Here is a 10,605-nt window from a genome sequence, read left to right as displayed (position 1 = left end):
CCCGCCCCGCCGCTCGCGGTGGCCAGGGCCCGCCTCCGCGGCACGGCCCCCCCGCGGGCTCCCACCCTCATCTCCCGCCGGTTGCTGTTTTACAGCCTCCAGCCCCGGTTTCCCGGCAGAAGTTTTGGGCTTTTTAGCCAACACCTGGATGATTCTGTACTACTACTAAAGGAGCGGAAAGAAGATCGAGGGACTGGGGAAGGGACAACCAGCGATCCTGTGTTTCAACTGCAAAGGCGATTCCCCCTCTGGACCCGCGTGTACGTAACCATGAAGAAGACAGGACAGGACACGGTTTAATCATTTCAGCTCACATTGTATTTGCATTTCAGATTTCACACAGAAATGTTTCATTCAACTAAAACCAGCTCCCGAGCCACGATCCACAGAGGCTGGTTCCCCGGCTCGGCACCCGCCAGGCCAGAGGCGCCCCCGTGGGGCCAGGGCCCAGCAGGAGCCGGGCGCAGCCTCTCCCAGCTGGTGCCAGCGGCTCCCCAGGTATCCTCTGTATCATAGGTGCAGCAAGGGCTCACCGATTTCTCTAGAGACAGATCCAGCATAGCAGAGACCAGAGAGAGAGTTTTCTGGACACTAAGGTTTTTGCCACTTTGAAGAAGGTATCAAATCTTTTAAAACCACTTGCCAAACTGGTGCCGCTGGTAAGCCGCGTGGGACTTCCCACCTCACGGCTGAGAGGAGACATGTGTGCAGGGCTGGCCCTACGCTGAGGTCAAGCCCTGCTCCAAGTGGTTATCTGCAGCCAGGCCTGAGCTCTGGTTTGGGACAAGCAGGTGGGCAGGAGGACTGGGAAGCGGAGAGGGCTGGTCACCAAGGAACAGGCCAGGGTAACGGTCCCTAGGGGGGTTTTAAAAGGACTGGGGTGGAGAGGCTGATGGTGGCTGGGCAAGGAAGGGGGGAGAAAAGGCTGGTGCATGTTGGGCAGGAGCCCAAGCACAGGGCCTGTGCAACCACATGCTTGGGACAGCTGCGGGGGTACACTTGCTCACAACTCATCAGCCCAAGTTCAAAGGTGCCTCACACAGGAGCATCTGTGTCCATCCATCTGCAGGCCCTCTAAGGAAAGAGCAGGTGGTGCTGTGACCCCTTCTACTCTTGGCAAAGCTGGGAGAGGAAGGGAAACTATTCCAAAGATGCACTTTGGTTTAACAAAACAGGCAGCTGCACCTGGGAGATGGAATAAAAGACCCAACCCCCCAAAAGGATGGGTTGTTTTTTTTTCCCCTTGCAACCTACAGTAGCTTAAAACTGAGATGCTTCTAGGTTGATGTAATAAAATAGGTAGACTGATTCAAAAATAGAGGGGGGAAAAAAAAAAATAGTAAAAAAAGCCTCAGTGAAATTCTCTTTCCAACTTAACTACAGCCTGATTCTTCACAGATCAACAAGAGTCTCCAAAATCAGCTGCAGCACCCCTCTGCTCACTGGGCTTGGTTAATAAATCACTAAGTCACTTAGCCTTTGGCATACTGTTAAGACAACAGAACAATACAGAGCACAAAGAGACATCTAACTCCTAACATTGTTTTTCATACTGCCAAAAAAAAGTGTAGAAAGTAGCTATCGATGTGGGTCCACAGAGCAGTGCAGTGAGACAGTCACAACACTGGAGAGAGGGAGGGAGGAGGGGAGATGGACAGACAGTGACCCCCCCCCCCCACATTCCAACATCATCTCATCTGCTCTGCAGATGGGTCTGGGAAGTCCTGCTGACGGATGAGTTTCTTGGGATCTGTCATAACCAGGGTGACATTGGAACTCTCTCAGCCAGTGACACCGGGTGAACAGGAGGGTCTAACCCTCTCGGACGCTGACCCGGGGTTCTGCCAGTGAGCTGTGGATGATCCCGACAATAGTCTCAACGCCATCTTCCTCCAGGAAGGTGCGGTGATCTCCTTCGATGACATGGACTGAGATTTTCCCATCACAGACCTACACATGGCAAAAAAGGGAAAAGAAAGAGTATGGTCCACCCAGAACTACAGTGTATTGTAGTTCCCCACTTGTTGCCTCTTAGCCAGAAGAGGCAAGAGTCTCCAAGCTGAAGGAGAAACAAGCGTGAAGCTTTCTTGCTCCTATAACATCATCTCTGTTTTGGCTCTAGGTCCCTTTAGTTCCCAGCAAAAAGCAGCATCAGGCTCAGGGGCATGCACGAGCCAGGCTGTTAGGCTTCCTGCCTTCAGCTCTAGTGCTGGCAGCTGCTTTCCTCCCTGCTGCCCCAAGGAATGAGCTGATGCTGTTGGGCACTGAGGTCGTCGAAACATTCACAAAGCTGTGGCTGCCCCCCCCCCCCACATCCTTACATGCCTAGTACCATTTTAGTATGTGCAAGTCAGGTTGTGGGGGGCAGCAGTGAAAAAGTCCTAAAGGGGCAGGACACCTGGATTGTGGTATTAGAGAAGAAAGGTGAAGGTTCCTTTGAGGAAAGCTAAAAACAGTTTTCTCCTACGTGCTATAGAGCAAGTAAGTGGGCAGAAGGCAAAAAACCATTTTGCTTTTAATTTCTGGTTTCAACTGACCCCTTTTCATCTCCAGGCTGTGTGCTTCAGGGCACAGATCTCTCCCCTTACCTGCCTGTTTATATAAAAAAAGTATTTTTGGGAGCTATTAGCAGTCACAGTGGAAACTGTTGCAGGCCGTTAGGAAATCACCTAGACCTGGGGCAGACCACCTAAGCCTCTGTGTCCTGTGGGACCAAGAGCAGCCTCCTGTTCATGGTTTGGAGCTGCTTTTCAGCTCTCTGCAAGACGGCTGCACAAGCATTTCCTTCTCTGGAAGACTTGTTCCCTTGAACAAGGAACGCAACTTCTGGCTGCTTCTACCCGTTCTCCCTCCCCTGTCCGCCACAGCACAGAAGAGCACCCACAGCAGTCAGAGCTGCTCCTTAGACTGACCTCCGAGAGTTTGTAATCTCCGCCCAGGCCTTCTCCGTACTCATCGTTCATCTTTGTTCTCAGCAGCGTCACATTGCCATGGTACTTGAACTCTGGTACATACTTATCAGCAGCCTTCAGTTTGTGGTAGAAGGAGGCAGCAGCAAAGCTGAGGGCCTCACGATTGAGGTCTCTGTGAATCCGAGTTATTAGGTCCACGGAAGCATTGACACGAGCATCCAGGTCTTGCAGGGGCAGCAGAATCTCCAGCAACTGGAGAGAGCAAAGAAGCATTTGGTGGCAAGACAGGGAGGGGCATACAGCTACTGAACAGAACTCAGATTTAAGGAGCGTCTCCCTGAAGCAACAGGAAGTCTGGAGGAACGTTACCTTATTGTATTCAGTGCCTGTGAACTGCTGAACAAAGGCACGCATTGCTTCAGTCTCTGCCTCCGCCTCACTTCCTGGGGTCATCTTGGCCGTGTAGATCTGGAACAGAAAAAAGGGCCACAAATGCCAGAGGGGGGAGCTCTGCCCTGCTCCAGAATCCATGAGTCGGTATTAGAAAGCAAGTGGCTGAGGAGCCAGAGACATCAGAGAGGACAATCCAGAAGGGTAGAGAAAGGAGGTGGGGTGGGGAGCTGCTCGCTGTGGAGACTTGAGGAGCAGCCAGCTGCCAAGATACGTGTGCCCACCAGCTAGAAAGCACTGTCAGCAAAAGGGAGATCCTGGGGGTGCTGGGAGGCTCAGCCCACTCCCACGTGCACACACTACAGTGTACAAGGCATCCATATTAGTTCTTTTGTCCCAACCCACATCAGCTAAATGTGAAATGAAGTCACGTGGCAACCTCCAGCTCTTATCAGATGTTCCCTCTCCCTCCACCCAAGGGGTGGGGGGCCTCCTGTGGTTTTTAAAATGTGGTATGGGCTCCTTAAATGAAATGCTGCCCAGACAGCTTGGTCACCAGATGGAAGCGCCCCAGAATGGCTTACCTGGGTGAGCGCAGCCACGTAGGAGTGGGAGCCGTCGAACAGGAAGAGGCTGTTGGACCCCAGGGAGGGGTTCTGCTGCTGGGCTTGCAGCTGGGAGCACATCTCGAAGGCGACACAGGCTCCAAAGGAGTATCCAGCAATGCGGTAGGGTCCCTCCGGCTGCACCTGCTTTATGCAGTCAATGTAGTAGGCTGCCAGGCTCTTGATGCTGTCCAAGGGAGCAGCTGAAAGAAAGGAAGCAAAGCCATGGGTCAGGAACAGGCTGGACATCGGATGCCAGGAGGATGAAGCTTCAGCAGACGTGCACAGCTTCTGGGCCTGCACTTCTGACCCCAAGCAAGTAGCCACGAGGCAACGAGAGCAGCAGACCTGTCCTCACAGGCCTGTCTCTCTGGACCAGGGCCTCTCTGCCCATGGACCCACCCTTGGATTCCCACCGGTGCAAGAACCTGCTCTTCACTCCTAAGCATCTTGTCCCCCACTCAGGGAAGAATGGTTTCTGAAGCTCTCTGGTGGCCTTGGCTGGGGCACCGATGAGGCAGAGCTCAGAAACAAAAAGTCCCACGGATATGAAAGCCAGCCACACAGGGCCAAGGGTTGAACCGCAGATACCTCGTGTGCACTGGAGCCCGTAGCTGGGGATTCTGAGCCTGGAGGCTAGGGCTTGGAAGACAGCAGCGGATCCCTCAATGGGGTGGATGAGGAACAGCGGGCGCTCCGTGCTTTGCACCTCGTTGAGTTGGGTGATGGTCGGCCCCTCAGGATTCATCAGCAGGTTGTTCAGGTTCAGTTCTGGGTGCTTGGCCTGGCCAGCTGTAGTCTTGAATGGCATCAGCTCTTCAGAGGGAAAGCATATGGGAAGCAGCCACTTAGTCAGGCTCCGATTAGTGAGGCAGGCAGGAGGCCAGCTCATGTAGGCAGCCACATTTGGTGCCCCAGAAAGGACATGCCTGCCAGTTCCTAGAGGAAAGCGGGCACCTCCCAACAAGCCTGTCTTTGGATTCTGCCACGCCCCTTGCTTGCACTTTCCCCTCCTCCTAACCAGGCTGATGCTACTAATGGCGAGCTCATGGCTCATTCCGGTTGCAGATCTCTGCACTTGAGTGGTTCAGAGAACGAGGGACCTGCCAGGGCTGCTGTGGTGAACAGGCAGCAGAAATGTTAGGCTACTTCCACATAGCTTCCCTCCTCAACCCTTCCTGTGGCTGCTTGGGCCATTGCTGAAGGGGCAGCATGCCTTCCTAGGGCAGTGCTCCATGCCACTTCGCACCCAGAGTCCCTGCTTCACACCAGGCCATGCTGCATCCCCTGGCTGTCAGGCTACTATAGTTGCATGGTCTGTTGCAGCCTGGGAGCCTGCTCATGATGCCCTGTACAGCAGTGGTTCTTAGCCGCATTAGACTCAAGGTCCCCTTCAGAAAGTGCCAGCTCCCTTTCACTCAGAGAGCAGAAAGAGCAATTCTTCTGTTGCAAAGAACCCAGAGAGATTACAGCAGGGCAGAATCTTATTAACCATACAAATTCTTATCTTGCAAATCACATGCGGGTGTTTTCTACACCTAGTGTGTTGCACTCTTAGAAAGGTCTCGCAGGCCCCCGGCTGTGAATCCTTGGTGCACAGGGTCATGAGGCAGTCCGCAGTCTGCCTTATGCCCAAAGTGTGGCTGGAAGCAGCTCGCCTACCCTCTGCTGTTCCAGATTTGGCGGAAAGCTGCCGCAGTTTGTTAATGGTAAGCCCTCGAATCTCTCTCATCGGCATGATGATGTCATAGTCCCTCTCCAGGGTCTGCCGGATCTCCACGCCCATGAGGGAATCCAAGCCCAGATCAGCCAGGGTGCTCTCGGCGTTCAGACTGTTCAAGTCACGGACACCTGAGGAAAGAAGCAGGAGTTTAGTGCAATAGGACAGATGTCCTTCTACCTTCTGGGCTTTCCCAGCAACATCCTCCCCCAGTAGCTTCTTTTCCATTCCTCCTCTTCCCTTCCCTGCTTAGCATCCCCTGGGGTCCCATGTCTGTGCTTCTGCTTTCTGCCTCAACCATTCTTTTTCCAGCCAGCCTGACCTGCTTCCTTAAGCAAAGCCCCCTTTGCCTCTGGGCAGGCTTCCGGCTTGCCTCTGTGGATCCCATGACCAATCCAAAAATGCAGTACTTTTAGCAGTTCATTGATAGCAGCACTGACAATGTGCTGGATGTCTCCACTGGGACATCTTTGTTGGAATTCATTCAAATTGAGGAGTGACAGGAAACAGATTTTATACCCAGCTGCAGCCAGAAGCACAAAGAATTTATCAGGGATCTCACCAATACCTTGTCAGCAGCAGCAGTGTAATATCCCAGGTCATGCTGGAGTATTCAGCTTGCACAAATCAGGCAGTCAAGGCTGCCAGTGCCAACTTCCCTGATCTTGTTGGGGCTTTGCACAACCTGCCTCTAACCCAGACCACGTAACTGGTCCCACCCTGGACCAGATCTTTAGATGAGATATCAATAGGAAGTGTGTCAGACAGCAAAGAGGCCCTCCAGTTCTAGCTAAACCAGTATCCCATATCAACCAACTGTTCCCGAGACTGCCTTTGAGGAGCTTCCCTGCCCTGCGAGTCACTCCGAGCCTTGGAAGAATCAGGCTGCAGGCTCAGACATGGGACAGGCCGCTGCAGAGCACCGAGAACCCGTCCAGATGGCAGCAGGTGGAGGCATTAGGCCACCAGGGTAACAGGACAAGCAGTCATGTTCACTACTATTTTCACTTTTCCCTTGTACATTCCTGCCCACACTGCCCCCAGTGTCTGCATTCATCAGTGGTTCCTTATACTTGGTTGTGAGCACTTTGGGGAGGGACTGTGTGTTCTGTGTTTGTACAATGATGCATCTGCCTCACGCCAAGCTGAACACCAAGAAGTATAAACAGCTGGCTGGAAGATGGGACAGAAGAGGATGATACAGGAACAAGGAAGCCCCCCAAAAAAGGTAACTGCTGGCATCTAGCTAGAAGGCACAGCCAAGCAAGTACAGGATCCATCAGCTCAGCCCATGTACAGAGCACAGGGAAATACTGAACTCAGACTCCATCTTCTACAGCCAAAACAGCCACCTCCTCCTCAGATCCTGCATAATTGCAGCCTTGGTGCTAGTGTTTCCCTTTGCATCAAGCCCCAAGTCCTCTAGTCCCCCTGCATGGTTGGATGAAAAACCTTCCCCTTCAGTAACCTTGGATAAGACTCTCCTATGACCTCTTCTGTCCCTGATCAAGCCCCAGTGGTTTCCCTTTTGGCTTCCCCAAGTTCTTCCTCTTGGACCTTGTTTCCGATCTGGGATCTACATTCAGTCCAGGCCTTTCACACCCTGGCCTCCAAGACACTTCATAAGGACTCTTCCACCTACATCTCTGACCCAATTTCTTCCTACACCCAATCCCAATCCCCATGTTCCACCCAAGCGTCTCTTCTAGTCACTCCTTGCATTGCCTTGGCTCACTTCCTTCTTCCACGCCAACCCCCACACTCATCTGGGAGGCTGAGCTGCATTCCCTCCTCCACCTCTGTATCCCTAAGCCACCCCCTGCTCTGCTAGATCAGCGCAATTGCACTGGCCCATTGTGCTGGGGTGTCTCATTGCAAACCAATACAGCAATGTGTCTACTGGTCAGGGTGTCTCAATGCAGAGCCCTGGGGGAGGGCTAGTCCTCAGAGGGCAACCCCCCCCGCCTCCGAGCTATGCCACTGGTGGTGCCAGCAGCACTCCCACTGCTGCATGGGCAGGAGGTGCTTCTGGAGAATCAACAGCTGGCTCTTGGGCCAGGGCCTGCCTTCAGTGACCCACTGGCAGCTGTTGGCACCACCGTTTCCTGCAGCGCATTAGGATGCTGATTCTAGAACGCAGAGCACAGGTTTACGTACCCAGGATGTGGGTCACAGCCTCCACGAGGTCACAAGGGCCACTTCCTTCACTCTTTGTAGAAATCCTTTCTGCCAGGACAAAGCTGGACACAACGGGATGTGGCTCATTCAGGAACCGGTCCAGAACCTCCAGGCATGAGGCAATTCGCTGTGGGATGGTTCCACCAATCACAATGTCGTCATTGCCCCATGTCTTCATGACAATACCTACATCGCCAACAACACCCCACTGCACACACAATGCTGGAAAAGAAGGCAGAGACAAGGACCCATGAAATGACAAATGGGAGGATGACTGTAGGGAGAGAAGCAGAGAGCTTGTGTATTCACCCCCATGCTGACATGCTCTGGCAATTAGTGAAAGAGGATGTGCGTATGTCCACTCACCGGCGTATGTGGGGAGACAAAGGCAAGGAAGGAAAAGTGCTCCAAGCAGACAGAGGCCTGAGCTCTTTGGAAGCCCCCTCTGCCTGTCTGGCAAGGTTTGGGGAGGGGGGCAAGCTGAGGAACAACCCAGCCTCTTACCTGGAAGCCCATCATGCTTCCGCTGCTCACAGACACGCTCCATGGTGGAGTTGGCAAAGCCATAGTTAGTCTGTCCAGAATTTCCTCTTCCAGAGCTTACAGATGAGAAAGCAACAAAGTAGTCCAGGTCCGGACACTTCTTACGGCTCACTCTGAGAAGGGGACAGGATAACATGAGTCTTTTAAACACTTCTGTTAGGAGGGTCCTGTCTTACCCCCAATGTGACCTCAAGGAGTAGAAACATCTGTACAAGCAGCCCCCAGGCCTAGGCCAGTACCACCAAGTTCCTCCCTCTGACACCACCTACCGGTCCAGATGAACGATGCCTGCAGACTTGGGTTTGCAGACCTCTTGGAAGGATTCTGGTGTCTGGTTCTCCATCATGGCATCTCTAAGAACCTGTGGGACACAGGAAAGGCCACCTGAACATCTCTCCAGTTTGTCTTCAAATTGGTGTCTAACCTACTCCCGTTAGTTTTGGAGGTTGCAACTGCAGTAACGGGTTCTCCATTAGGCCTATTACTAGAGATCCAGCTACGAGATTTCACGTGCTGATCTGTGCCAAGATGCTGAAAATGCACACAAAAGGGCATACCCACTCTTTCCTCATGTTTTCTACATAGAAATTATGAGCTAATATCACCGAGAGAAAAATCTCTTAGCTGATGACTGATTAAAAAAGGTCATCTCTTTATTGGATTTTTCTAGTCCATTCTTTCCCTCATCATCCAGTGGCCTCCCTCATCCCGAAAGTGCTGAAAGGGGTTTTCCATGGCCAAAATCACTAGAAGGCATGACTTACGCCAGGGATGGGCTGCTCAGTTCTAAAGGATGCAAGCTGGGAGGTCTGCCCTAGAACTGGCAGAAGGTCACAGTACCAGGTATTCCCAGGCTACGTATTCCCAAATTTGGGAAGACAAAAAACAACGTTGATTTGACTCCATGAGCTCAGTGCTGAAAACACTCGCACAGCTACCGAAAGTTTCTGTCACTCACCATAGCCAAGTTAAAGATTCCCCCAACCGGTCCAAGCTGTATCGCTTCATCTAGTAATTTCTGTGTTCCCTCTAAAGTGCCAACGTCACTGGTTGACACCAAGACCTGGACTCCCATCTCCTTCCATACACCGATTTGTTTAGCTTGGTAGCCTACAAAACAGAAGTCTAGTTTGAACGTCGTTGTTCTGGGTAGCCAGTGTCCCAGTGAAACTACTTCCTGCCCATTTTCTGGTCACTAAGGGCTCCTGGAAAGATTTTTCCTGCTTTTACTAAGGTTAACAGGAAATATAAACCTCTTGGGGAGGGAGACAACACTTGCTGTTGTACATGGTGAACCCCTGAATGGAAGTTCCTACTTAAAACGCAGCATGTTGCCCTGTGGGACAGCGTAGCCATTGCATGCAGCTCTGAGAGGTGAAATGGAGCTATTTTCATTGCAGTTCTTCACGTGTCATATCCCAGAAGTCTGTTTCTCTTCTGGAGAAAAGCTGAGACGGTACTTATTTATCTAGAGCTGAAAATATGGCTGAAGCTTTGCCAACATACGACAATCCTCCCTATATGCAGGGGGCGGAGGAGGGCAAGGTAGGTTTAGAGCAGTAATTCTTGGCCAGGATGCCACAGAACCTTGGGGTGCCTTGAGATTTTCAAGGGTGCCACGCAAACGACTCACAAGATAAGCCTAGAGATTTCAAAGAGGAATCCACAGTGCCAAAAACATTTCTGACCTGTTGTGGTCTTTCCAGGCAATTTGCAACAGAAGAATTGCACTATTATTTTTCTGCAGTCAAAAAGAAAGAGAAACTAAAACCCAGCATTTTCCAAGGACTGCCTTGAGCCTAATGGGGGATACCTCGAGTCAAAAAAAAAAAAAGGTTGAGAATCACTGGTCTAGTGCAAGTTGGAAAAAGGAATCAGGAAGGAAATCCTATTGGGTAGATGGATGGGGCCACATTTAAAAAGAAAGGAGAGAAGGATTGTTTGTTTGTTTTTAAATATATACAGAGTCGCATAGGACTGACAGCAAAACCAGAATTCAAAATAGCTGCAGAAGGCAAGAGGGAAACCAGGACCAGGTTAGAAGACGGACCTTGTCCAATCAGGCAAGGTAGCCAACACTTCTCTTCCAGAGCAATATCTTGGCCAGATTGAAGAGGAAAAGGCATGAGTCATGGAGATGGAAGGGAGAGAATGCAGCAACTGAGGTGGAAGAGGAAGACTAGGACAAGGGCCTGGAGACTGGGATGGGGGGGGGGGGGGAAAGGGGCATGGAAAACCAGAAAGGAAAGGTGGTGCA

The 10,605-nt window shown here is 51.8% G+C and overlaps 1 protein-coding gene across 3 annotated transcripts in view; it reads right to left on the bottom strand.

Annotated features, from left to right (window-relative positions):
- Positions 1–1,530: 1,530 nt before the first annotated feature.
- The window catches only part of FASN (fatty acid synthase), a 167,024-nt gene continuing 157,949 nt past the window's right edge, over positions 1,531–10,605 (bottom strand). For all 3 annotated transcript variants that reach the window (XM_019503691.1, XM_019503683.1, XM_019503700.1), the window contains 10 exons: positions 9,307–9,458; positions 8,618–8,709; positions 8,310–8,461; positions 7,785–8,027; positions 5,570–5,758; positions 4,499–4,723; positions 3,887–4,110; positions 3,282–3,380; positions 2,913–3,164; positions 1,531–1,950 (listed from right to left, as the gene is read on the bottom strand). In XM_019503691.1, the coding sequence (XP_019359236.1) occupies positions 1,813–1,950; positions 2,913–3,164; positions 3,282–3,380; positions 3,887–4,110; positions 4,499–4,723; positions 5,570–5,758; positions 7,785–8,027; positions 8,310–8,461; positions 8,618–8,709; positions 9,307–9,458 (1,766 nt within the window). In that variant the 3' untranslated portion in view covers positions 1,531–1,812. The remainder of the gene's footprint in view (positions 1,951–2,912; positions 3,165–3,281; positions 3,381–3,886; positions 4,111–4,498; positions 4,724–5,569; positions 5,759–7,784; positions 8,028–8,309; positions 8,462–8,617; positions 8,710–9,306; positions 9,459–10,605) is intronic.

Source organism: Gavialis gangeticus, unplaced genomic scaffold (genome assembly GCF_001723915.1).
Source record: "Gavialis gangeticus isolate Ggan-Ray unplaced genomic scaffold, GavGan_comp1, whole genome shotgun sequence".
Classification (NCBI taxonomy): Eukaryota; Metazoa; Chordata; order Crocodylia; family Gavialidae; genus Gavialis; species Gavialis gangeticus.
The sequence above is the reverse complement of the archived record's forward strand: the minus strand, read 5'-3'. Positions and strand labels throughout refer to the sequence as shown.